This window comes from Aspergillus ibericus, assembly GCF_003184845.1.
Source record: "Aspergillus ibericus CBS 121593 unplaced genomic scaffold BO80scaffold_22, whole genome shotgun sequence".
NCBI classification, from domain to species: domain Eukaryota; kingdom Fungi; phylum Ascomycota; class Eurotiomycetes; order Eurotiales; family Aspergillaceae; genus Aspergillus; species Aspergillus ibericus.
This window is the reverse complement of record NW_020292120.1, coordinates 31,688-56,289: the sequence shown is the minus strand read 5'-3', so window position 1 is coordinate 56,289 and position 24,602 is coordinate 31,688. Positions and strand designations below refer to the sequence as shown.

General features: G+C 52.8%; 9 protein-coding genes across 9 annotated transcripts; 3 read left to right on the top strand and 6 right to left on the bottom strand.

Moving 5' to 3' along the window:
* Positions 1 to 198: 198 nt before the first annotated feature.
* On the bottom strand, positions 199 to 578 carry BO80DRAFT_96814 (uncharacterized protein). The gene has a single exon (XM_025724969.1). It carries the CDS (start codon positions 475 to 477, stop codon positions 283 to 285), a length of 195 nt encoding a protein of 64 aa, XP_025574727.1. The 5' UTR covers positions 478 to 578; the 3' UTR covers positions 199 to 282.
* On the bottom strand, positions 373 to 1,167 carry BO80DRAFT_425568 (uncharacterized protein). Its single transcript, XM_025719548.1, has 2 exons — positions 651 to 1,167; positions 373 to 512 (listed from the first exon to the last, which is right to left on the bottom strand). Exons 1-2 carry the CDS (start codon positions 1,142 to 1,144, stop codon positions 506 to 508), a joined length of 501 nt encoding a protein of 166 aa, XP_025574726.1. The 5' UTR covers positions 1,145 to 1,167; the 3' UTR covers positions 373 to 505.
* A 188-nt stretch (positions 1,168 to 1,355) lies between these two features.
* On the top strand, positions 1,356 to 2,317 carry BO80DRAFT_96902 (uncharacterized protein). The gene has a single exon (XM_025724970.1). The coding sequence runs from the start codon at positions 1,567 to 1,569 to the stop codon at positions 2,221 to 2,223; it is 657 nt and encodes a 218-aa protein (XP_025574725.1). The 5' UTR covers positions 1,356 to 1,566; the 3' UTR covers positions 2,224 to 2,317.
* A 95-nt stretch (positions 2,318 to 2,412) lies between these two features.
* BO80DRAFT_435190 (uncharacterized protein) lies at positions 2,413 to 3,259 on the top strand (the record flags this gene model as incomplete). The annotated part of the gene is made up of 2 exons (XM_025720902.1): positions 2,413 to 3,197; positions 3,253 to 3,259. 2 exons carry the CDS (start codon positions 2,413 to 2,415, stop codon positions 3,257 to 3,259), a joined length of 792 nt encoding a protein of 263 aa, XP_025574724.1.
* A 541-nt stretch (positions 3,260 to 3,800) lies between these two features.
* Positions 3,801 to 9,059, bottom strand: BO80DRAFT_493992 (putative plasma membrane phosphate transporter Pho87; the record flags this gene model as incomplete). The annotated part of the gene is made up of 9 exons (XM_025723854.1): positions 8,666 to 9,059; positions 8,238 to 8,570; positions 7,742 to 8,160; positions 7,501 to 7,564; positions 7,332 to 7,452; positions 6,579 to 7,056; positions 5,193 to 6,441; positions 4,012 to 5,131; positions 3,801 to 3,946 (listed from the first exon to the last, which is right to left on the bottom strand). The coding sequence occupies exons 1-9, from the start codon at positions 9,023 to 9,025 to the stop codon at positions 3,801 to 3,803; spliced, it is 4,290 nt and encodes a 1,429-aa protein (XP_025574723.1). The 5' UTR covers positions 9,026 to 9,059.
* Positions 9,060 to 9,292: 233 nt separating this feature from the next.
* Positions 9,293 to 11,175, bottom strand: BO80DRAFT_425565 (calcium ion transporter Vcx1). The gene is made up of 3 exons (XM_025719547.1): positions 10,738 to 11,175; positions 9,811 to 10,661; positions 9,293 to 9,755 (listed from the first exon to the last, which is right to left on the bottom strand). Exons 1-3 carry the CDS (start codon positions 11,116 to 11,118, stop codon positions 9,683 to 9,685), a joined length of 1,305 nt encoding a protein of 434 aa, XP_025574722.1. The 5' UTR covers positions 11,119 to 11,175; the 3' UTR covers positions 9,293 to 9,682.
* Positions 11,176 to 15,358: 4,183 nt separating this feature from the next.
* BO80DRAFT_455641 (endo-1,3-beta-glucanase Engl1) lies at positions 15,359 to 18,478 on the bottom strand (the record flags this gene model as incomplete). Its single annotated transcript, XM_025722121.1, has 7 exons — positions 15,359 to 15,378; positions 15,436 to 15,695; positions 15,746 to 15,807; positions 15,863 to 17,590; positions 17,643 to 17,755; positions 17,811 to 18,258; positions 18,311 to 18,478. The coding sequence occupies 7 exons, from the start codon at positions 18,476 to 18,478 to the stop codon at positions 15,359 to 15,361; spliced, it is 2,799 nt and encodes a 932-aa protein (XP_025574721.1).
* Positions 18,479 to 20,053: 1,575 nt separating this feature from the next.
* On the bottom strand, positions 20,054 to 23,262 carry BO80DRAFT_425560 (UTP14 family protein). Its single transcript, XM_025719546.1, has 2 exons — positions 20,448 to 23,262; positions 20,054 to 20,368 (listed from the first exon to the last, which is right to left on the bottom strand). The coding sequence occupies exons 1-2, from the start codon at positions 23,151 to 23,153 to the stop codon at positions 20,186 to 20,188; spliced, it is 2,889 nt and encodes a 962-aa protein (XP_025574720.1). The 5' UTR covers positions 23,154 to 23,262; the 3' UTR covers positions 20,054 to 20,185.
* Positions 23,263 to 23,375: 113 nt separating this feature from the next.
* BO80DRAFT_382969 (mitochondrial 54S ribosomal protein mL41) lies at positions 23,376 to 24,345 on the top strand. The gene is made up of 2 exons (XM_025716908.1): positions 23,376 to 23,608; positions 23,680 to 24,345. Exons 1-2 carry the CDS (start codon positions 23,426 to 23,428, stop codon positions 23,908 to 23,910), a joined length of 414 nt encoding a protein of 137 aa, XP_025574719.1. The 5' UTR covers positions 23,376 to 23,425; the 3' UTR covers positions 23,911 to 24,345.
* The last annotated feature ends 257 nt before the right edge of the window (positions 24,346 to 24,602 follow it).

Below are 24,602 nucleotides of genomic sequence, written 5' to 3'. Positions count from 1 at the left end.
CTGTGTACCGGGCGATTTACGGTCGCGAATCCTAAGTGCTCAGCAGAGCAACAGCTGAACAAATATCGTGGAAATAAAGGAGACAGCCTCCAATTAACCTCAGCTAGTTCCTAAGTATAAACCATACCAACAATGGTATAACCGCGCACAGACATAGACACACGGGTAGATAAGATCGCAGAGCGCAGCAAAATAAGCAGGTGAGATCGCAAATAAACATGGAATAGGTAGTAGTCGCCAACTCTATCCAGACAATGACAATGACATGACAATGGCAATCAATCAACCGCTATTGTAAAAACCTTTCGTGAACGTCATAACGGGGACGGAATGGAATGATTTTGAGCCGGTCGGCCGGATGGGGAATGCAACGATCGCCAGGAACCAACCACCAACCACCACAGCATTGGTGGCGAAAAGATGTCGCTTCCGGAAATTTAACAGCCTCGTTGGCGGGCGATATATCCGACGGAACATATCTAGGGAATCGAATAGAAGATGCCGATCATGCGCTGGGAGAAGAGGAATGTCATGTCAACATCGGTTCCGCTCAAGTACTAGCGATTTTAAGCGATTGATTGCATGCACTTGCTAGCATGCTTCCCCCCCGCAATCCAGAAGCCGATGAAGATGGGAAAGAGGTTACTTACAGCAACGACAAGGTCAGATCACCGTGGATATGAGCCTTCAACTCCACTTCAATGTCCAAATTCAGCTCCAACTTCAGCTTCATCCCATCTTGATCCTCCCAGTCATTCCCGGTTTTCTCTTGTTCTGCAGTTTGCATGCCGCCGTTCGCGATCGGCTGCTGAGGCACGTTATCCCGGCTGCTGATCGTGGTGGGCTGGTAGCGCTCCATGGCTTGGACTTCATCATCTGCATCTTCATCATCGTAGTAGTCATCATCCTCATCGTCGTAGTCATCGTAGTCATCCGAGTACTCGTCGGAGAGGTAGGTATCATCCTCCTCCTCTTCCGGTTGCTGACGCTGGGGACGACGACGGCGTCGCTGCTGCTGTTGCTGTTGGGGGGCTTGCGTGTTATCATCAGAGGGGTAGTCATCCTCGGAGTCGTAGTCAGAGACGTCGTCGGGGTCATTGGCAAAGGTTTTGGTGGCCGGTTTTTCGGCTTGAGCGGTGGCCATTTTGGATTATATTCCAAGGGAAAGGCAAAGGGAATGAATGAATGGGATGGCGGGTGGGTTGAGTGGAATTGAATGATAATCTATTATCAACCAGTACTGTTTGTATAGTGAGTCAGTATTTATATGGGCGGGCAAGAATTGGGCTAGTAGAGGGACGGGAGCGGGCAGAGCGGAGGGCTTTGCTTTACATACAAAAGCCCGAAAGCGGGAGGCGAGCGAGTATAGTAGTAGTTTACTTCGGGAGGGAGTGATAGTAGGGTGTAAGCGAGGTCGTGCAGCCCCCGGGAAAAAAGCCAAAGTCGGGAGGCATGAATCGGAAATGATGTATGGCCGTTGATGGCGCGGAAGCCAAATGACGTCTTGAAAGGCAGGGAAGCTGCAGGCTTCATCATCATTAGTTTTGGGAAGGCACGAGTCACCCGATGGCGGGATGGCGCGATCGTCATCGAGCCCACGTTGCGCGGACCCTCGCTTTCTTCTCTTTCCTCACTCCTCACTCCTCACTCCTCACTAGTAGTGGACGGACCACTCGGTCCTCTCAGACTTCCATACATGGAGTATTCCCTGATTGTCGTACTCATGGCCCATGGATCCCCTCGCAGCTTTGCCGACCGGTGGATTGGCCGCCCGAGCCACCCATGGAACCTCCCGCCAGCATCCACGGTGACTTCCACGACTCGGCGGTAGTGGAATCCGAATGGCCACCACCGCCAAAGCATACAGACAAAGAGCCGACCATTGCACTCCTCTTGAGGCATCCCCAGAGCCAACAACATGATGGGATCCTCCAGGTCTCCCTGTCAGTCCCGGCTGTCAGTGGAGAGTGCACTGACGTCTTCTGGCGTCACCGACGGGGGTGGGGACACGGGATGGCGCTGCTCACGCTGGGATACCCTCATCGGCCCACCTTCATTGGCCTTCTGCCCCCGCGACATCTGACGCTAGGGCAGATTACGATGGCCTTGTTTCGCCTAAGCGACGATCTCGGCCGTACCCCCATCCCAAATTCTCCGATGCAGAGGCCAGCCTGCGACGTCATCATCCTTCACCCTCACACGCCTTGTCTGTGGTACGGATGACATACTGCCACCACGCCCATGACCGTCTCTCGTCATGTCGACTGACGTCGGTTGGCCTGCCTCCCTTGCGTGTGCGCGGGTACCGTCTATAAATATTGCTCGGCCATTGGATGGTCCGGCCGACCCTATATAGTGCCCGACCCCGTGCCCCAGACCGCCGCTGAGTATTATATTTCGTTGCTTTCCACCATGTCTGAACAGAATCAACCCGATTCCTCCAACCCCAACAACAACCCGACTGCCCAGCAGAACCCCGAGGGAGAGTCCAATCCCAACCCTACCTCCCCTCAACAGGAACAACAGGAAGACTCTACCCCTGGTCAAGAAGAGAAGCCTGATCAGACCAACCCGGAAGATCAGAAAGAAGACAAGGAAGACTCCCAACCCAAAGAAGAAGACTCTCAGCCCAAGGAAGAAGACTCTCAACCAAAAGAAGAAGAAGAGGGACAACCTAAACAGGAAGAACCTCAACAACAACCAAAGCAAGAACCCGAATCCCCCAAACCTAAACAAGAACCTCAATCCGACGACGAGGAGGAAGAACAACCCCAACCCCAACCCGAACCACGTCGCCACCAATCTGCTCAAGAGCGTAAGCGCCGTTCTCGTCCTCCCCAGAAAATCAGACACCAGGACGACTACTCCGACATGGATAACGGTGCCGTGGAAAGACCTCGTCGTCAGCGCCGCCAGCGCCCCCAACAGCAACAGCAAGGCCAGGACGGCGGTCCCCTGGGTGGACTGCCCGGTGTCGGCCAGGCGGGGGATCTCGTCCAGAACACGGCGGGGAATGCCCTGAACGGGGTGACCGGCAGTGCAGGTAAAGCGGTAGGGGGTATTCTCGGTGGAGGCGGCCAGGAGAAGGATGATGGCGGCGGCAAGGACGAGCAATTGCGCTTGAGACTCGATCTGAACTTGGATATCGAGGTGCAGTTGAAGGCCAAGATCCATGGTGATCTGACTCTTGGGTTGCTGTGCGTATACCCTTCCCTCTTGTTGTCTGCTTGGAATCTTGCTAACTCCGGACAGGAACTGAGGTTGTACATATCCACCAATTACGAGGATCGGTCGATAGAAAAGTCTTCGTCGTCTCGTCCTGATTATCGTTCTTATCTTTCTGATACCTCGTCCTGTATCTCTCCTTGTCTTTCCCATACATACGCTTGACTGTTCTTCGACACGGTCTAGATCTGTTTTGGTCCCTGTTACGTTCTGGCCTTCGATTATGTGATGAATGATGATTTGCGCGCTTCTTTTGTCTCTTCCTGCATGAGCAGCCAGCTGCTTTCGGTCTGGCCATGCCGGCCAGTACTAGTATAGGATAATGAATGAGCCCTTGCACTGTATAAAGAACCCTTCTATCATTCATCTAGCCAAAAGCGAATCCAGACAAAGCGAGTTCAGATGTAGCGATCTAGATATATAAAATATAGCATCCCACGCACCACAATCTTCACAATCTCACCCATAGCAAGATCTACTAGATTGATCTTTCTCAACTCCCCCACATTGTCTCTAAATCATATAGACCAGCCAACCAAGCACAGCAAAAAGCTAACTCCGCCCGATCGGCCCGATCACAATCCAGCAATATACATCAACCCATAACCCACCGTCACAATCACAATATATGACATCAAACTAGCAGGGATACCACGGGTGAAGAAGTGGCGGACCTGCAGGTACCGCTGGCCAGTCTGGGGCACTTCCGTCATGATTGCCGCTGCGAATGCGTTAGTACATGCATACATCATTTACTCCCAAGCGGTCGGGTGGGGAAGGACTTACTCATGTTCGGAAAGCCACTGGTTGGCAGAGCCATGGCGACGGAACACATCAAGGCGCTGGCCATCACGAGGAGGTTCGGATGGGGGTCGGGCATGGAGAGGCCGACCTGTCGCACGAGGGGCAGCATGATGAGGGCTGCCACGGTGTGGGAGATGAAGGTGGCGACGACGAGGATCAAGGAGGTGAAGACGAGTAGGACGCCGTAGAGATTGAGGTGTTCGACCCGCATGCGGATGCCGCTGGCGAGGGTGTGGAGGAGGCCTGAGGAGGTGACAGCCTTTCCGAGGCAGAGGCCGCCGGCTGCGAGGATGATGATCGTCCAGAGGAAGTTGTTGAAGTCCTCTTTGTTTAGGATACCCGTGCCGAAGAACAGGACCATGGGGATGATGGCGATGACGCCCATGTCGCCGAAGATGTGCTCGAGCTGGTGACTGCCACACCATAGTGCGATGGTGGAGAGCGTGACGATGCTGATGAACCACTGCACGCCTGTGAACTTGTCCTTCAAGGGGCGGATAGCGACGGCGGTTTCCCGACCGGGCTTGAAGGTAACCACCAAAAGCAACCAAATGAAGATGATGGAGAGGATGCACACCGGCAGGGAGATGAAGAACCAGGTGCCCCAGCTGATGCTCGGGTACATATTCTGCAATGCGATGATGTTCTGGGGAGATGCAATCGGCGACGCAGCACCGCCCACATTGGCGGCCAAGGCGATGCCCAAAACAAGGGATTTGGCAAAGCTGGAGTCCGGCGCCAGGTTTCGCAAGAGAGGCTGGATGATCGAGTAGCAGAGCACCGGCGATGCGACGTTGCTGATCCACATACTCAGGAACATGCTCACAAACATGTTCGTGAGAAGCAAGACGTTGGGGTTGGAGCCGGCTTTACTCAGGACGAACATTGCCATTCGACGAGCGATATCGTACTTCGATAGTGCCGCAGCGATCGTGAAGCCGCCGAGTAGTAGCATGATGACTGGAGTCCACATAGCGCTGAAAGCGGCACTGGTGGCTTCTTTGGCCCCCAAGCGTTCGTGAGGCTTGGTTTCGGACAGCATGATCCGAAGCATTACGACGAGGAAAGGAATGAGTAGAGATGTGACGAAGAGAGGGATGACCTGCAGTGACAGAACTCAGGGTTAGCAGATGAGCTGCGGCGTAGTAGCGATGGAGACTGACCTCTGTAGCCCACAGTAAACTGACAAAAACAAGCATAGCCAGGCAGTTCTGCTGCTCCGGCTTCTCCATGATCGGGGCAGAAAGCAGAATGCAGAAGATCAGCAGGATGAAGATGAGGGTGCCGAAGCTCAAGCTACAGAGCCACTGGGGGATCTGGATAGCGCCAAAAGGCGTCCTGAGAACCTTCGGCATGGCTTCCTGCTCGTCCCCTTGGCGTCGTGCGGTCGAAGGATCCTCATCGCCTCCCAGGAGCGTCCTGCGAATACCGACGTTCGCGGCTTGAGCCTTCCTTTCGATGCCGATCATTTCTCTCCAGACCGTGTTGCGCTCCCAGACAACATGCTCTCTGAGGTGCAGCCGGAGTTCGCGTTTCGCCAAAGGAAGATTACCCGTGGTGACGACATTCGCGTAAACTTCTTCGACTTTGTTGATGTTGTCATCTATCAGGCCCAAGGTAGAGTCGGTGAAGGGATACGCCGTTGACACGGTTGAGTTCACGTACTCCCGTCGAAGATTGCGGTCAAGAATCTTATCATACTTCTTCAGTGCCTTGGAGAAGCCGGTCTTGTTGAGCTGGATATAGGACTTGAGTCCACAGACAGACACATAGGCCGCAACAGCCCGCTTCTTCAGCGAGAGACCGGCATTGTAGAGGTCCACGACGGTTGGGTCCGAAAAGTGCTCGTCCTGTACACCCCCACGGTGGGCGGACGGACCGGTGTAGCCCAAGAGTCTGGAATCGGCGGCCCAGAGCCCAGAATCCCTCATGTCGTCCGTACGACTCCCATCTGGGTTGCTCGACTCGGCGCCATGCGACTGTGATCGGTTCTGATTCGACAGCGACGCGGGTTCGTCATCACTGTCTGCATCGTCATCATCGTCGGCTAGTGTTTCGCTGAACGTGCTATGACGCCGTTCATGACCCTGACGGAAGATACTTCCAGGTCGCGGCCGGGAGTGGGAACTTGTCGTGCGAGCCTTGATCATGTTCTCACTCATCGGGTCAACGTTGATCGTGTCGGCCCGATGCGCATATTCCTCCGCATCTTTGACAACGTCCTCGACCTCGGTCAATATCTCCGCCTCCTTGGCTTGGTAAAAGGAGCAAATCTTCTCTAGTTCTGCATCTAGGGCCCGACGGAAAATTGCATCCGTGTTCAAATTGCCGCCATCCAGCAATGGGGCTGACTCGACATCTACATGTTCCTGTCCCGTCGACCGATGTACTTCTTGTTCTAGAGAGTAAATCCTAGACGAGGACAATTGTTAGAGACCCATTGCACAGGGAGAATTCCAGCCAATGTAAGAATGCACTTCCGAGTGTCATGTCACCATCGCGACATAGGATGAGAAATCACCCGGCGGAGGACAAGGGACGGGACATACAATTTCTTGAGGTTGCTGTAGGCAAGATAATAGGCGCTCCAATCCGGCACCGCATTGAACTGAAGACTGTGGGAGAACTTCATCTTGTCAGAGCCACTGGTATCGTGGCGGTGAGAGTGACGACGAAGAGCTTCAATCCAATATTTGATCCGAACCGGATTCTTCCGCAGGGTAGGCTGACTACCACCTTCCCTCTGGTCTGTACGAGGTTGAGGACGGGCTCCGGACGGCCGGTCAGTCAGCTGGGTATGTGCAGTTGTTCGAGGGTCAGGTGCGTGAGACGGGGGGGAGGGTGTGGCAAGTGAGTCAGGATATTCGACGAGCTCGATAGTCTGGCCCCTCGGGGTTACGTCGTTATCGTCGGTAAAGGCACCCCTCGCAGACGCGATGCGTGCCCAGGATCGACCACCGGCATTCGACGACACGATGTCGGACAGGAAGGAAGGCAGGGCAGAGCGGGGCAGAGACAGCGGCGGCGCTATTCAGCGTGTTTTGTGCGAGGGTTTCGATGGGCAATGTTCCACGTTTCTCAAGTCGCGCCGCTAACGCTAGCCTGGTGGTAGTCGTGTATAGTAAGTAGTTAGTATCTGCGGTGCGTGGTCGTTATCAGAGGGTATCGGAGGACGAGCGATAGGCGGGTTTTCCCCCCCACGCGTCTAGAGCTGGGATGCACCGAGACAGCCGTCAATGAAGCATGCCGCTTGACATGCCAATCGAGATGCGCCCGTAGGAGCTGAATTGAATGCTACTGACCGAGAGGAGGCAGGCAATGCTGATCCGTGAGGCTAACCAAGTTGCTTGCAGCCGGCCAGACCTGGGGGGCCCAACCGCGACTAGCGCATTTAGTCATCGACGGTCTCATTGGTTCCGGCCGCTGATAGCAGGCAGTATCTACTACTAACACTAACTAGTAAGACATCACCACTGGACGGCGTCGGTGGTCTCGTATAAATAGCAGCCCAATCTCGGAAAAATTATGTGTAACTCTAATACCAAACAATGCTTTCAAGACGGTTCAAAAAATACAGGTGTAGAAAATATACAGCACCATCCCACCATCTAGTTTCCTTGCTGCCGACAGCGTACCCTCGTAGGGAACAGCGCAGCTGACCTCTCCCTGGAATCATCATGGTCCAATGGCTCTCCGATCGGACATAGATCACTTCCGGCGCGCCACCAATGCAAGGTTGGAACGGCCGGCAACACCAAGCTTGTGCACCTGCTCTCTCTTATCCCACACACCACTACGACCCTCTGCAACAGCAAACAGCTCATGGGCAACTCTCTGAGCAAACATGCTATCCTTGCGCTTCTCCGAGGCATCAATGATCCACTTGATCGCTGTTCTCCGGCGCTGTCTCAGGGCGAGAGGAGCAGGGACCTGCACAGACATACCACCACCGACAATACCCTTCTGTTGGCGGAGCTTGAGCAAAGGAGCGACGGAATCGACAATCAAACCAAGGTAGAGGACGGGGTTGAGAGGGAGCTGGGGACCCGGAGGGCCAGGGAGCAAACGGCGTTTAGGGTTGTATTGAGGGGGAGGGGCAGTGCGTAGGTAATCCAGAATAAATGCCATGTTCTACCAAGAGCGTAAAGTCAGCATGAAGGCAAGCACATCAAGAAAGGGTAAAAAAAAGATGATAGAGCTCCGCATACCCTCTGGGCTTTGGTCAGCTTGCCATCTTCCATGAGCAGTTTGGTGAATTGATCCACTATCGTCTCGTATCTTTTACGGAAATTCTCAGTCCTGGGAATGCTTGCGGGCGCTTCAAACTTGAGGCCAGGGTGCAGCTCGGCGGCCTGTGAGTTGACCTCGGAGATCATGTTGGCCACCACAGCCGCCGAGGCCTCATCGAACTGCTTTCCCTCAACCACTGGCTGCAGACGACGAGCGGAGGTCGAGAACGAACGGGAACCCGACGGACGGTTCATCTGGTCTTGCATAACCTTGGGGGCATGCTTCTGGGCTTCTTTATCACGTTGAAGGATCTGCGGGAAATGATAGTTAATACAGTGGGCTTTTGATGGCGCGGCGAGCATCCGAGTAGGAGAGGCAGCCATCGAGGACATTCGATAACACTCACCTCAGACACAGGGGTTCCTTGCTCCAATTCAGGACTGGCAGGGGTGCCGTCGCACTTCTTATCCATGATCTTGCTGACCTCCGCGGCCTCCTCGCTAACATGGGGCAATGGGTCCTCGGTCGGGCCCTTGGCTCTACCCTCTCCATCAGAGCCCGAGGAGTTGCACCTCCTCTGCACCCGCATTGAAGCGGACAGGCCGGATCTCAATCCATGACCGGTCGACGCGGCGCAGGGCCTGTTGGCGTTGAGGATAGTCGCAAAACTGCGGCGGGAAGCAGCCGCATTGTTGGCGGAGGACGGGCAAGCCTGGCGAAGAACGGGAACCGCCCGTGCGGTGAAAAGGTTGAGACGCGGCGGCATGGTGTAGTCGAGCCTCTCAATGAACAATCGATGTCAAGGAGGATGGGAGGAGGTAGTCACATCGACCCTTCTGGCTCGCTGCCATGGAAGCCGGCGAACGATTTTCCTCTCCACACCCGCGTGCTGAGTCAGCCACCGCCAAGATTTCATTGGATCGAGGGACGATGACGATGTGACAAGGATGATGTACCGGCCGGATTCCTTCAACACATTGACCTGTCTAGACCTCCTTAAAGGTAAACCCAGAATTTATTCTAGGCCTATGTACTGATCCTTACAAACTTATTTTTGTTCCACACTTTACGACAACAGAGCATAGATACCGATTCAGAGGAGACTTGTGAAAACCTGGTCCGTGGCCTATTAAGAGCAGAATCGTATACTTTCCGGCATACAATGGTACTGACCCGCAGCGCGACCGAAGGACAAAAAAGCACCTCCCTTAGTAAAACACACCAAAGGTCCAAAGAAGATGATAAGGCATGTCTGTACAGATCTCAGACCGAGGCAGCGAGCTCGCTTTTTACAAGAGCATATTCCGGTGAAACGAGGGTGAACGAGAGACAGAGAAGGGTAAAACTAGGAAATGAGAATAGTGAATGAAGACGGCAAAAGTAGGCAATAGTCCAAAGACGACATTATCTACCAAGCAAACTTTCAGATGTGGAAGAGGGCATCGTCGTTCACATCGTCGGGGTAGATGTAGAATGCAAGGGCCAGGATGAGATACCTGAAAGATATGTCAGTATATGAACCCCAAGAAGAACAAAGGTGCCGCGACATACATTCCCAAGCACAATCCACCCTCAAGGTAGTTGGACTTTCCATCTTGGATCAAAAATGTCACCACCAACCCGGAAATAAAGAAAGCCATGGTCTCAAAGATATGGAAGTGCAGAGTCATATCGACGTTCATGATCCAACCAAGGATGACAAGGAACGGCGTGACAAACAGAGCGATCTGAAGGCTGCTTCCGATGGCAACGCCGATGGCAAGATCCATTTTTCCTTTCCATGCGACAACCACAGCGGTCACATGTTCTGCAGCGTTTCCAACAATGGGAATAAGAACAAGACCGATGAACGTGCGGCTCATGCCAGTCGTTTGCACAATACTGTCAATGCTGCCCACCAGATAATCTGCGCAAATGGCGACCAGGACTGTTACGACGATCAGCGCAACGGTGGCTGCCCATGGACTGAGCAAATGCTCCTCCTCCTCAGCCTCCTCAGATTCGCCTGCCTGGTTCTCGGCATCGTCGAGGCCCTCACTGGCTGCCTCAAAGAGCTCCGCGTGGGATTTGAGCTGGAAATACAGGTACATCACATAGAGAACCAGGAGAATGATAGCAGTACCATGCGAGAGAATCAAAATATTGTCATGTCTTTTCGACTCGTCGCCGGAGCCGCTCAAGGAGGCGTAAAGGGTGGCGGGGATAATCAGCGAAGCAGACGAAACCGTCATCAGAGAGGACATTGTCGATGCGACCGTGCTGTTGAAGGATTGCTGCGAGTACTTGAGCCCACCGACAAAAAAGCAGCAGCCAAGAACAAGCAGAATGTTCGATAAGATGCTGCCGAGCATGCTGGCTTGAACCACGCGAATTTGGTTGTCCTTCAGGGCAATGATGCTGACCTACCCGTCAAAATAGCTGTTAGCATAGAGACTGAGATATCATGGACCCTTGCGCAAGAGCCTGAGGGATACATACAATCAACTCCACAGCATTACCGAAGGTGGCATTCATCAAGCCTCCCAGAGCCTGGCCCATAGTAGCTGCCAGCTCCTCAGTCGCGAAGCTCAAGAGCGAGGCCAACGGGATGATCGCCAGAAAGTTCAAGGTAAAGATGACCGTGCTGTCCCAATGGAGAGCACCTGAGACGATGCCCAACGGCACAAAAACAAGGAGGACATTGACGTAATCCCGGACGAGCGTCGACCACGTCAAATGCGCCACGCGCCTAGGCCAGTGAGACCAGTGACGCTTCTGCTGTCGCGGACGGAGGCCGGAGTTACTGTGGGCAATGTCACTGAGCAATGCTTGTCTCTCATCGGGCTCCGTGGAGCCGTTCCCTAATGAGGAGCCCGTCATTCTCCTTTTGGGGCCCCAGGAGTATCTCCGGAATGATTTGAAGATATTGTTGGACGCTATAAGACCAACCGGAGTAATCCGTTAGCGACACTTGATAGGACGAAATGCGCAGCGGCGTAAGGATGGAAGTAGGCCTTCAGGCTATTGTCATTTGCCCGGGGCTGTACAATATGCAAAACAAGCAGGGAATGAACAGGAGCTGAGACGACAGAGCACTGAGATGAAACGAGGGAGCTGGGGAACTAAAAGGCTAAAAGCGACCTGATATACTGAGACAGAATATGCAGATCCGAGCGCGCTTGAAGGAACGACAAGCTGTGTCGATCACCTCAAGGAAGAAAAAGCAAAGGAATGAAAAGGTTGTGATACCTGGGAAGATGTAGATGTGAAGAAACTGGAGGTGGGGAAGCGGAATTAAGAACAAGGTAGGAAGGGAACTCGAAACATGGATGAGGAGTGCTAAGGAACGATGGTTCTCTAACACTTACCCATTGGGACAAGACAGGACTGTGGCGACAATCTGGACCACAACTGACGGGTGACGAGAGATATAAGCGATGAGCAGACCCGGTCTTCTGATCTAAGGTTCTCTTGTTTCCCGTCTGTCGAAAACGGGGCTTAATCGAGAGGAACAACCGATTGACGATGTAGCACCCGTGATCGGATGGAGCAACCTGGTGTTGTGGCTTGTCGCGTGGGAGGCTTTCGCTGAACTTTGCTTGTGCTCCGCAACGAATTCTTAACCACACAAGCCACGTATAATGCCTTGCAGGCTTGGACACTGGGAGACGGGGAATGACTGGGACCGTGCGACGCCTTCCAAGCAGTTGAACGTTCGGGGATTGCAAGAACCAAAGAAGAGAGGTGCAAGGTACAGGCCAAGGGAGATGGTGGCTACGCACGCCGTACCGTATGAATGCTAGTGGGAGCCGAATTAATCGCTAAACCGTGCTCGCGATCCGACTGTTCCACTGGCCGTGGTAATTGGCTGAAAGAAAATTCTAGTGGACCAAGAGGGAGGGAATGGACCAAGAGGAGGTGGCAGGTGCACAGCCTCAATCCAGATCATCCAACGTCCCAGGGTTTGATGGAGGGGGGAAGCTGCCGGTATGAGTGAGCAAGGGGGGCAGGGGAGTAAGTTGGGTAGTACCTGGGATAGGTTAGAAGTCTTGTCCTCACTGTCTGGGCAGGAAGGGTACTTTTAAACGAGGGAATGGGGGTCGGTGATGATGACGTTGACCACTTTGCGGTGGACAATTGGGACCAGACGAGACTTGCCCAAATCCGACCGGAAACTCTGAAAGGAAAGTTAGAGAGTAGAGGGTAGAGAGTGATAGGCAAATGAACGTGAGCCAGCTACTGGGTAACAGTGGTGAAGACTAATGCACGAGCATTCAACACTGGGAAAGACGGGCAGAAGCAAGAAGATTGAACGCAGAACAACACCACCACGACTGCAAGCATCATCACCATGATGAGGCCGGACTAAGCCGGATCGATCCAACCGGGTGGGGCTGATGGGCAGCTCCAGCCACCTTCACCTTCAACAAACTGCATGGGTGAGCTTAGCGCCTTCTTGGCCAGATACATCGGTTTCTTCACACTTCACCATCATCATGAGCTGTCCCATGCTTCTTCCTAATCTGGTCTCTAACATGCGAAAGGTCCAGCACTCACGATCCCCCGCTACCGGACTTCAGAGAGTTTCTAAACCGCCGTGGGCCTGTGACGCCGGATGGTGATGGAACCCATGCGATTCAAAACCTTCGCCGAGACTGCACTGCCACGATCAGGCCCACTCTCAGGGGAAAGGCCCCCTTGACGTAAGACACTTTCTCATCTCGGTTGCAGGAAGCTTGGAACACTGCGACGTATCACCGGCGGTTCAGATCGATTCTAATAGTACGGTCAGCAAAGTGTGAGCCACGAGCAAATTGGAAAGAGATACATAGTACCAGGAAAAAATCCCCGCACTTTTGGATCCTGATTACCGATGAAAGGAAATAGATGCCGTCCCGATGCTGTACGCGGCCCCGTTAATTTCGCAAGGTGACAAGATGTTACTATGCACCACGCCAAATCCACACAAGAAGGTTTAACGCGGCCCTGGCGATGTTCTTATTGAATCACAATCAGTACGACAAACCTACACGGAATATTCTCTTGGCCGATAGCTGCGGTCAACAAGACGCGTCCTGTTGACTAGGATCAAGCTGACAGGGGCATGACCGAGACGATATTGAACATAAATACGGAGTACTACGGAGTACTGTACATAATAGGTACGGAGTAGACAGGACGACACTAACCAACCAGAAGTCGGATTCGCAATGCGGCAGAAGGTCTAAAGCAAACCAACAAACATATCGAGTAAGTTATCGCGGTGGTCGTGACCAGGCCCGGGTATTCGGTGATGTTCACAGCATGTTTCAGGAACCCGATTGGATGCTGCGGCGTAGCTACTTACATCAAAGGCGGCTAAGGGAGCCAGCTCGAGCCTGGAGAAATTTCATTTTCAACTAGATGAACAGATCAAGTTGATCCGTGCTTCTGTCATGGATTCCTCCGTCCCTTACCTGGCCCCACTCCCTGGGGTTGGCTGCAGCCACCAATCACATCGCAACCTTGTAGTTCCCTGGGCTACGCTGGACATTGATCTATCGAACATTCTTCACAAACTACAGAGTATGCGGAACATGGATCTCTTCCGCGGAGATGATGATGTCCGGCTTAGATACATGAAATAGTCAAATTCCGATATCTCATCCCCGATTAACTTCTGCGAAACGTTCAAGAAACATGTCAAGAACCGGGAATGAAGATAAAATGGGGACAAGTCACAGTCGACAAGAACCCGCGTATGCAAACGTGTGCCCCCTTACAGCGAGCAGGTCGGAACACAAGTCCCTTCAAGTCAAAAGCCATGAATCATGATGAATGAGACTAAGGGCAAGAGACCGACTTCCACAACCCGGTACAAGCATCCGAATCCCCGGGCGGCTGTTACAGCCACCATTTCAGGCTTCCATACCCCTCTAGGTTGCCATCAGCATCACGCTTCCTCCGAGGACAATCAGCGCTGATGCCTCCAGGGCCTAAGGCTACACATGCAATCTTTAACTCGGCTTATTCTGCCTTTAGGAACACCATCGCCACCACCAGCAACGCAGCAACGCAGCAACAGCCTAACAGCCAAGCACAACAATCTCCTAAATCAGGCCATAGCCTCAAGATCACCTCACACCATATAGCCTCCCAAACCATAACATGATACCCCAGCCTCCACCATCTCTACAAAGTACTAATATCTAGAAACCTTATTGCACCAACCAACCAACCCGCTCCCGACCATACCAGGAACCATACCAAACAGACATGGACCAACACCCCAACACCCCGCCCAATCAACGAAATCCCCCAACGTCAGCCACGAATCCCAGCCACAAACAGCCCAACAACTAAACCTTACAAACGTCAGCCTCACCTATAACAACTGACTTGCCCAAATAGTACAAACAATAGCCTAGATAAGCAAAATCCAGTTATCTGATCTCACAGCCAGCCAGCCAGCCTCAAACAACCCAACCCAGCCCAACCCAGCCCCTGCTCCGTGCTCCGTGCTGCGTGCACGGGCACATACACACGTGCAGGACACATAAACCCCGGCTGGTCATCCCACCTCATCTTCTTCCATGCCTAAGGCTACCTACCTACCTACCTATCTCCATTCACAGCCTTGTGGATGATAGACGTATGATATTCAAGGGGTGTTCGAAACTGCCTTGAAGATGGGTAGGCTGTGCTTGGATGATCTTTTAGTGTGAATACCGTGTGGTGGTAGAGAGAACAGGATAGATAGGTAGCCTGTGTTCTGTTCCAGATGGTAATCTGATGGCGTAGTTGGGGTTCATAATATTAGTAGCTTGGGGCTATGGTTGGTGTATTGGGTCTCGCTGTGGCCCTATCGAGGAGCTGTGTTTTGTTACAAGGTCTGAATGTTGTGGCACAACATTGGGTGATAAGTGATTGGATTGGAGCTGCTTGACAAAGGAAAACCAAGTAAATTAAGAGGTATCTATATCACTACGTCCACAATGTAGTGGTCGGCTATATCAACAGGTATAGTAATCATCGCCACCCAATAATCCGCAATAGATACATCGTGTATTCTATCAAGACATTCCAAAAAGAGCGATTATAAGTCGAGTATATCAATCACTGGACACCATTGGGGTCTTATTCAAGGACCGCCACCCATGCCTGCGTCATGAATGTCAGTAACATTGTAGGTTGGAGGGGCAGGGAATATCAACTGACCAGCTGCAAATGCAAGATACCACGTGCGTGACGCTCCACCATCTAGCCAGCTATAGTCGAAGTTGGATTGGGCAAAGAAGTTCCATGAGGATGCAGGATCAATCAAGGCCAGGTTGGCATACAGAACGCCCTTCCATCCGCCAGTGACGGCCGAAGCTGGGTCAGTGGCATTGGCCGCGAAGAGGGCATTCCACTCCTCTTGAACGAAGTTCTGTCTCCGCACGTAGGAAGACGAAGGTAGGAGGGGCAACATATGGATTCTTGGGTGGATTAGTGATGCTGCACGGCGAACAATGGAGGATGGACATACCCTTGAATGTACTCCAGGTTGCTGCCAAAGTACGTGGTGTGGTCAACCTTGTTTTCAAACAGCTTCAAACCTCGTCAGCTATGCACGGTTATAGGAGCAGGATAAACAGTGACTTACAATGCCGGTCACCTTATTCGCGATAAAGTTCGCCGGTTGGTTCTTGTTGTCGCTTTCCATGAGGAAGTAGTTGTGCAAGCTGCGTCGTAGAATTCCCAGCATCAGGTTGCCACGTGCCTCCATGCTGGCATCCGCAATAGTCTTTCCCCACATCTTGAGGGCGTACGCAAACATGGTGTCCTCGGAGGTTGACTCCTCATCCTTGCCATCATATGACTCGAACAGACCTTTGGCCCACGAGTGCCCGTGGTACCAATCGAAGGCGCGCGAGAAAGGAAAGTATGGGTCATTTGCTGCAGAGTTTCCAGCGTCACGAACAAGCATATTCACCCAATCTTTGTTGGCGGCGGTGAGCCAGCTCGGATCAAGTTCTCCAATGATGGCAGCAGCATGAATGAAATACCCGTAGTGGAAGTGATGATCATTGTAGTAGGTGTTTCCAAAGTCGGCGCCCGAGTCGCCCCCGTAGCTTGCAGAAGACACCACGCCCCTCCAGACGCTGTCGTACACCAAGGGAAATTGCTGCTTGTTGTCGATGAAAAGGGCAAAGGCATTCTTCAGATTTTGCAAGGCCGAGGCAGCAAGATCAGGATTGCCGCCCAGTTTGCTAACAGCATAAACCAGGGTTGCAAACTTGCTCAGTCCTTTCCCACTGTAGTACATGCTGTTAAGATTGGTCTGCTGGTCAATGCTCTGGTTCAGCTCGGTGGGAGCCACATCCAGGATAACCTTTTGAGCAGCAGCACTCAGGCTATTGGCACTACCTGTAGATGGCGACCACGGAGCGAAGCCCATGTCTGTAGGGAGGTTCGGCTCAAGCATTGTCCAGGTTTCTCCAACCACCGCTGTTGCATTACCCTTGGTCGTGGTCCGCAGCGTGATGCTGGTCATGCGGCTCTTCGTAGTGTTGTCAAACGACTCGACGTGATGCGGTAGAGCATACATCAACAGAGGAGTCTCCTGCACCTGCTTCCCTGACTTGGCCCATGCCAGATTGTATGTACCATTACCGCTCAGGACCGATCCAGACACTGCGGCTTCCAAAGCAAACACACCGGAAGATCCATCCAGCAGCTTCTCTCCAGAGTCGCCTGCTGGGTTTTTGGTAATCTGGATGGTACCCGACCATCCGCTAGGGCCACGGAAGTTGGTGTTGGACTCCAAGCGGAAGTCGGGATCCTTTCCATCCTGCGGAATAGCATAAACAATCCACTCACCCCCATCGGCAAGAGTGATCTTGTATTTGTAAATGCCAATCCGGGGAGAGCTAGCAGTGACAACTTTACTGAAGAAGACACTGCTTTGAATCAGCGGCTGGAGGTTGGTGTACATTCCTGTCACGAAGCCCATGCCCTGCACTAGAGGGATGGTAATCCTCTGGCTCGATCCACTGTATGGAGACAACACAGCATCGGCAGAGAACGGCAAAAGGTTCTCGGCCGTCAGCACTGTTGAGCTATTCAGTTCAGTTGCTGAAAGAATCATATGCTGGATACCGATCGGGTTCACGTAGTACGAGATGGGGTTTCCGGGGATATTGGCATTGGTCGGTCCGTTCGCAACAACGTTGACCTCGTTGTGAGAAACAACCATACCATAACTCTGCGCATTGCCACTTCCTTTCGCCCATGTGATGGCATATGGGTGGGTGAATGTGGCATTGGTCTGCGATCCTAAGAAAAGACCAGCGTAGAACTTATTCGTCTCGATGGGGGTTGTAATGTTCTCCTATAATGATTATTAGAAACTTGACAAGAGACGGATCATGCTATCTACATACAATCCCTTTCTTCGGCACTGGGTGGTCGCTCCGCGCAGTGATGGTTTGGGGAATCGGACCCGTTGCCAATGGCACAAAGACGTCCTGACCGTCAGACATTGGTGTAACTGAGCCTAGCGTCAAATTATGTTAGACAGTATACTACACTCAACTAGAAACACGACATACTTTGCGCAACAGTTGAAGTAGTAGAGATCTCTGCGGAGCTTGTTTGGCTCGCGCTCGTGGTGGAACTCTCCGGGGTCGAAGGCTCACTGGTCTCCTCGGCACTGCCGCTTGTTGACTCTGGGGCGTTTTGTCCCGAGGCCTGATGCGCTGTGGTCGTCCAAGTCGCGGACTGGGAATGGGCTGGCTTCGTGTGTTTGGAAGTCTTCACAGTTGTGGGAGTGGCTATTGTTGCTGCCGGTGTATATGCCGATGCTGGTACGGTGACAGGGAAATCGGAAATCCAACTCGGTAACAATCCGTCCAGCAGGTCGTTGGGAAGATCCTTGGGGTTACTCAATGCGTCAAACACACTATCAATTCCCCAAGGTGCTTCTCTGTCTTCTGTACCGGTTGGAGAAGGAGAGGGGCGCCACGGATGGCCCTCACGCTCCAAACTAGTGGGATAGAACTTATGAATTATTAGTAACCACCCACCGATACTGACACAGCCTTGTACTTACACCTTGTGTGCCCGGTATGAGTAGTCTCTGGCTTTCCGCTGCTGGTGGATATTGGGTTTTTTCTGTAAAGGCGGCCGAGGATGTGGCTGTTGGGGCCGAGTATACTCCTCTTGCAGCTAACAGCCACGTTAGCAGGACTGCAGGGCTCCATCTTTGTTTTGATTCCATGATGAAAGTCCGTAGCACGGGACTCGATTGATGAGAGAACGAAAGTGTCAATGCAACAACAAAGAGTACAAGTTCCGCCGCCCCTTTGAGGGCAATGCGTCTTTTTGGACGTGTGGCCAGTAGGGTTGGGTATAGCACGATCAAAACATTAGGGACAATAAGAGCAACAATTCTGTAGGGGTATTCCAGCAAAGGGCATATATATCATGGGGCAAAGAAACGATCAAAGCTCGGATCTCCAATGTCCCCTTCGGTATAATAGCCGAATGTACTGGACGCTCAAGAGGCACGCGCCAGAATATAAGGGAGAGTCCACGTAGGGAGGGGAGAGGATAAGAAAGCTCAGGAAATTGAGCGGCCGCTGCCATCTTCAAATAGGAATAAAATACCAGCGTTGCTCACCAAGGTTGAGTATAGATTCCGGTCTCAGCCAGTAAGAATCTCAGGGCCGGGCAAAACTCCGGTCCCGTTGCAGAGGGATACCAGATGGACACCAGTGTCCGGGATCGAGCACGGACAAGGTATTACGAGGCGTCGATCTGCACGGAGGTCAGTATTGTGGTGTCTCCTCCGGGAGCTGAAGCATAACAATAACATGGTTTGGGGAATGCAGGGTCGAGGGGGCCGGAATGCACCGTCCTCAGGCACCACGGCCGCGGCGCATGCAGTGTGTCGGAGGTCCGGCGGCGGGTATGTGCAGGGAGGGTGTACTTACTGCGACCGGGTGATGGGGACAGCTGATGGATGAAGCAGTAGTTCAATCAACCTGCATAACCGATGGAGGGAGGGATTGCAGTTTCAGGCTGCAGGAAGTAGTAGTGTCGCGGCAGATGGGGGACTTGGGGAGTTGCTGAAGGCACGGGAAAGGCAGAGAGCCCGAGTGGAGCAGAGCATGTCTTCTCCCTCTGCGACAGCCCTTCAGCATCCCCCGCTGCTCAAATACTTCGCCTCTCGAATCTCCATCGCCCTGGAACATTTACCTTCTGACCTTCATTCACTTTCAGATGCTCCACGATATCCTCCGACCGGCCTTGACTGACTCGAGTTATTCACTGCGTGGCCTTCTCCGTTTGCTCGTCTGTCGGGGAGGCGTCTCCAGGCATCAAGGAATGTACCCAGCGCCAAGGCTAATGTCCAGGTCTCTTCTTTCCCGGCCAACACCCGTCGTCACATTCCACCCTGTCACTCGTCGTAAGAGACGCGAGTCCCTCTCTGACTGGCCCGCACTGGAACTGACATGCTCATGTTCAAGGTCGGACCGAATCTCGATGTCCATGTGGCCTGCGTCAGGGAACTGAGGGTATCACGATGCAGGGGCTCACCCGACCAGGTCATATTCAGCCCAACCACTGCTTATTCGACAACCTTATTAGGGGTGACCAACCCCGGAGACTAACGCCCTCCAAAGGGTCCAACTCTAAACTATCCCGCGTGGGAGAGTGGGAGCCCGGGGTTTGTCTGCAGATCTGCTGCTATGACAATCCGGGTGATGCGGGGATGACAACTACTAACTTGACACAATGCTCAGTGACAACCCCCGGAACCAATAACCAAACAAATCAGATAAACTAGCGTGAGTATCTTTAAAATGACTTGGTATCATGACCAAACTTAATTCTACAACAACCTCCTCGAGCAAGATCACTTGTATCCGCCGGTACATACACCCATCATGACCACCGACTCGCAGCCGGACTATCTCATACCTTAAGCCATAGGCTTCGACATTGGCTTGATGATACCTTGCTTGACCATCACGCGTGGCTTGGTTGCATTCTGGAAAGTTTCCTTGGTAGACCACTCGGGACCGATCGGCAGACGGAGCGATCTCTCGTACTGCTGCCTCGTCTCGAACGGGTGAGGGAGCTGGGTGGCCATGTATTTGGTGTTCTAACGAGACAAAGGACATTAGTTTCATCATGCACAGGACAGCAATCACACGCGACGGAGCCCAGCCTGATCTTCTTACCTTCTTGATCCGTTTCTCGTTGATAATGACCCGGGAAAGCTTGGCATCCTTCCGATCCTCCGGCTTCACTCCCTCGACCTTGGTGAGGAAACGTTTCTGTCGCTTCTGTTGTTTCTTGCTGATTCCATCACCAGCCCAGCTACCCCATCCCGGGAGGGTGTTGTCAATCACTTGATCATCTTCCTCCTTGATGGTGTCGAGCTTCTCTTGGTCGAAGTCCTGGACAACTTCGTCTCCAGCAAAGGCCCGCTTCACCAGGTCATGGTTCTTGAGAAGCACCGGTACGCTGTCCTCATCGTCGCTATCATAGTCCTCTGCATCAAGCTTCTTCTTAGATGCGGATGCCTTCTGGGCTTTGGGCGCCTTCTTGGAATTGTCGCTGCTAGTCTTCGCATCATCGAGTGTGATATCAATGGTCTGCTGTGAATCGTTTCCTGTTGTGCGACGGTTGTTTCTGTTTGTCTGGACGAGCCACGGGTTCTCTTCGACAGCAGAGTCCTGTTCTTCCGCAGCTTCTTTTTGGGGACGACCCCGAGGCTTGTTTTGGGAGCTGGCCGGTCCTTTCTTTTCAGGACGGTCGAGAACGATCTTGACTTCTTGATCCGCCTCTTGCGCCTCCTCATCATCGGACCCAGGCGCCTCTTCAAATTCGTTCCGTGGCGGCTTCGCTTTGGTCTCCTTGGCAGACTTCGTAGTCTCTGAGTGGCCGAATTTCCGTCGACCAACCTCAGATTCTGCTTCCGATTGGGACTCTTCACCATGAAGCTCCCGGTTGAGGCGCCGGATCTCAGCATCGTTCTCTGCTTTACGCGCAGCATCCGCATTCTGCATGAACTTCATGGAGAGGAGCTTGGCATGGGGCCCCTTCAACTCCGAGTCAACGTCGTCGCCTCCTTCGAGCTGGCTAAGCTTTTGACGGATCTTGCGCTTTTCAGCATCCGACCCGGCCTCCTCATCCCACGGGTCCTCGTCTTCGGACTCAGAACTGGATGAGCCGAGATAGTCCTCGTTGCCGTTCGTGACGCTCTTTCCTTCGATCCTCTTCCGTAGTTCCTCCTCCCGTAGTGCCAGGTCTTGCGTGCCACGTCGAGCATCCTCGTCCCAAGCGGTCCGACCAGTCTGCTTCAGGCTCTTCGCCCATTTACTCTCCTTGTGCTTAGAGCCCATTCTAGCCTCCGCCCTGAGTCGATCATTCTTCTCCTTCTCCTCTTCATCCAGATCCACACCAGCCTCCAGGAGGGCCTGTCGTTCCTGTTGCTCCAGCCTCTCCCGCTCCTTCCGGTGTACACGACGGTATGACTTGCTCTTAATCTTCTTAATCCGCTTGGCTCGTACTTCTTCCCGGAAGAGCAAGTCACGCCGCTTCCGTAGTTCCGCTCTACGAGCTCTAATCTCCTCAATAGGCAACTTGCGTGCCTGTAGCTCTTCGAACTCCTGTACCTGATCCTCCGCCGACTTTCCGTTGGCCTCGGTAAGTCCGCTCTCCTGAAGGATGTTTTGGATGGTGCTTTCAAGATCCGTTCTCGGTTCAGCAGCACCCATCCGATGCGTCTGGTTTGCTTCGGGGTCGGGCAGCGGGAACACAAGATGCTCTGCTCGGCGGTTCGCCTTAACTGTCTCCAACCAGCGGTCCATAGTCTCTTTACTCTTCTCGTATGCAGCCGCCCGGTCCAGCCGATCTTGTTGACGTTTTGCAAGAGGCGCATCCAACTTGCCAGGAACACCGGACGCTTTCTTATGAGAGGTTATATCGGAGTCGACATGCTTCAGCGAACTCTTCAAACGAGAGTCTGTAATGGATGGCAAGAGATCGGCAACGGTGAGCTTCCGTGTAGAAGTCAGCCCGAACTCCGTCGGGGTCCCTTGTTCCTGGCTGCCGCCTGTCCTTCGAGTCGTCTTGGTAGTGCTCTCGTTATTCATAGAGTTGACAAAGCTCTGTAGCTTGGAAAGACCATGTTCATCTGCCTCGTCCTCATCTCCCGAAAGTGATAATTTGTCGCTCTCGTCGGATCCGCTGTCTTCGCTGTCGGAGTCATATTCTTCTGATTCATCACTTTCGACGGGTTGCTTGGACTTGGACTTCGCCTTCTTTTTCTCCTCTTCTTCCTCTTCTGCCATGTTCATGTCCCAAGCAGCGGTCAGGTCGATTGCATCCTCTCCGAGGTCGTCCTCATCTTCATCGAAATCGTCATCGTCTTCCGACTCTTCAACGTCTTCAGATAGTGTGATCTCGCGACTGCGCTTTTTGCGCTCCGGTGCCTTCTTCGGTTGGTTTTTCATTGTAGAGCTGCCGCGAAAAGTGAAGCCTTCAAATCTCTCCTCATCACTGGAGCCCATCGCTTCGTCACTGTCCACCTCGTCGTCACTATCGACCTCACCGATCTTCCACCGGTGTCCTTCACCGTCGCTACCAGCATTCGAGCCCATATCCGAGTCATCATCATCTTCCGTGCGACGGCGCTTGCTTTGATCCTGACCGTCCGAATCGTCGGCGTCTCGACCGATGTTGCGCTTGCGTTTGAACTGTTCATCTTCTTGGCCGAAGCGACTGCGCTTAAGTCCTAGCTTTGGTTTGTATTCGCTCTCTGCGATAGCAAATGCGTTGAGGTATTTTCCGGGCCTGTTCTTCCTGGGTGCGGCTTTCGGTTTCTTGGAGGACTGGTCTCTGTCTTTGGGACCGCTCCGTTGCGTTTGACTGCGAGGCATGGTGGCGTCTGTCGCAGCTCCTGCGGGCAATAGCAGTAGTGTATAACTTTTCAAAAAATCCCAGCAATAGGGAAAAAATGCCGTCGATGGCGTCCAGACACCGCGACTGTGTCGAGATGATTTTTTTACTTTGCCGATGCGGCCCAGGAAAAAAGTTCTTGGCGGGGCGGAGCTACTCCTAGCGCCGCCCAGAAGAGCCTTTTATCGACTCCGACACTGAACCTCCGTCTTGTCTCCGCAACCAGGAACAGCGACTGTCTCTACCTGCCACCATGTTCAAACCCTCACAGCCGATGATGGCGCGGTTGCGCCTGACAACCAAGCAGGTCAATGGCGGCTACTATAAGGGCACCCGGTCCGGCTCAATGGGTTACTTCGCGAAGAACGGATCCTATGTGATCGACTGGAAAAAAGTCCGCACTTATGTCGTGCCTGAGAACTTGGATCAGTTCAAGGTAGGCTCTCGTGGCCTCGCACTTGGGGCAATTACTCTAATTATGGCCCATGTACTAACCTACGCGACCAGCTGACGCCCTTTGTGACGAAACGTATGCCTGCGACGAAATCCAAATACACGCAAGAGGTCGAGAGGAGGGGAAGGACCATGACGATTGAACGGGCTTTCGGCGGCAAGGACTACCTTGATATGTGGGCATCGGACAATGGACAGGAAGTCCTGGAACAGGAACGCCTGGAGTCGCAGGCTGCCGAGAAAGCCGCAGAGACATCGAAACCGACCGAGCCTACTCGTCAATAGTCGTCGACTTTGGGGAAACAATTCGGATATTCGGACATATTGAGGCGTACCCCGTCCTTGTGCTCTAGCGGTCAGACCAGGCATGGAACATAGCGGCAGCTGATCGAGCATCTCCGCGTCAGCTGCTGTCACTCTCGAGGACGCTGAAGTCGGGTTGCCTTCTCTTGCCTTATCCGCTGGCTTGCGTGGATTGTATTCTATGTACAGTAGCTGTGGGATTTGATGTTGAGGGCACATATCATTGGGGCTACCGATGTATCATGCAGTTGAAGAGACTGGGCACACTAGCCTAGGTCTCGATCATTGCCCTTGGTACGTGGATTGGATTGCGGCGCATCTCTGGGTTTTGCATTTTAGCAAATGGTTTATTTTACCAATTACAATTTCATGATCTTCGGAAAGACATGGCGTTCCTTGTGATACGCCCTTGATGAGTATTATTTCATGGTACGATGTATCCCGCGCAGTGAATGTAGTTGTGGGCTGAGGTATATAATAAACCTTCCACCCTTGGAGCAACGCAGTCATAGTAGGCCATTGTTGCCAGCCACGCAAAGCCTACATTTTCTTCGTCTTCCCTCTTTCCCCGTTAACCAATTCTTGCGAGGTTTGGCCATACTACCAGTATAGATAGATATTAACATGTACTCCAAGAATATGAGATCTAACTATGCATCAATTGGAGAGCAACT

What these genes read in the sequence shown, in the direction of transcription:
- BO80DRAFT_425565 (XM_025719547.1), bottom strand. Translation starts at nt 11,118, where the DNA reads ATGACGGGCTCCTCATTAGGGAACGGCTCCACGGAGCCCGATGAGAGA. An exon ending in GTAATGCTGTGGAGTTGATT is followed by an intron (nt 10,662 to 10,737) that starts GTATGTATCCCT and finishes TTTGACGGGTAG; the next exon opens with GTCAGCATCATTGCCCTGAA. An exon ending in GGTGGATTGTGCTTGGGAAT is followed by an intron (nt 9,756 to 9,810) that starts GTATGTCGCGGC and finishes CATATCTTTCAG; the next exon opens with GTATCTCATCCTGGCCCTTG.
- BO80DRAFT_425568 (XM_025719548.1), bottom strand. Translation starts at nt 1,144, where the DNA reads ATGGCCACCGCTCAAGCCGAAAAACCGGCCACCAAAACCTTTGCCAAT.
- BO80DRAFT_382969 (XM_025716908.1), top strand. Translation starts at nt 23,426, where the DNA reads ATGTTCAAACCCTCACAGCCGATGATGGCGCGGTTGCGCCTGACAACC. An exon ending in AGAACTTGGATCAGTTCAAG is followed by an intron (nt 23,609 to 23,679) that starts GTAGGCTCTCGT and finishes CTACGCGACCAG; the next exon opens with CTGACGCCCTTTGTGACGAA.
- BO80DRAFT_425560 (XM_025719546.1), bottom strand. Translation starts at nt 23,153, where the DNA reads ATGCCTCGCAGTCAAACGCAACGGAGCGGTCCCAAAGACAGAGACCAG. An exon ending in ACGAGAAACGGATCAAGAAG is followed by an intron (nt 20,369 to 20,447) that starts GTAAGAAGATCA and finishes TTGTCTCGTTAG; the next exon opens with AACACCAAATACATGGCCAC.
- BO80DRAFT_96814 (XM_025724969.1), bottom strand. Translation starts at nt 477, where the DNA reads ATGTTCCGTCGGATATATCGCCCGCCAACGAGGCTGTTAAATTTCCGG.
- BO80DRAFT_96902 (XM_025724970.1), top strand. Translation starts at nt 1,567, where the DNA reads ATGGCGGGATGGCGCGATCGTCATCGAGCCCACGTTGCGCGGACCCTC.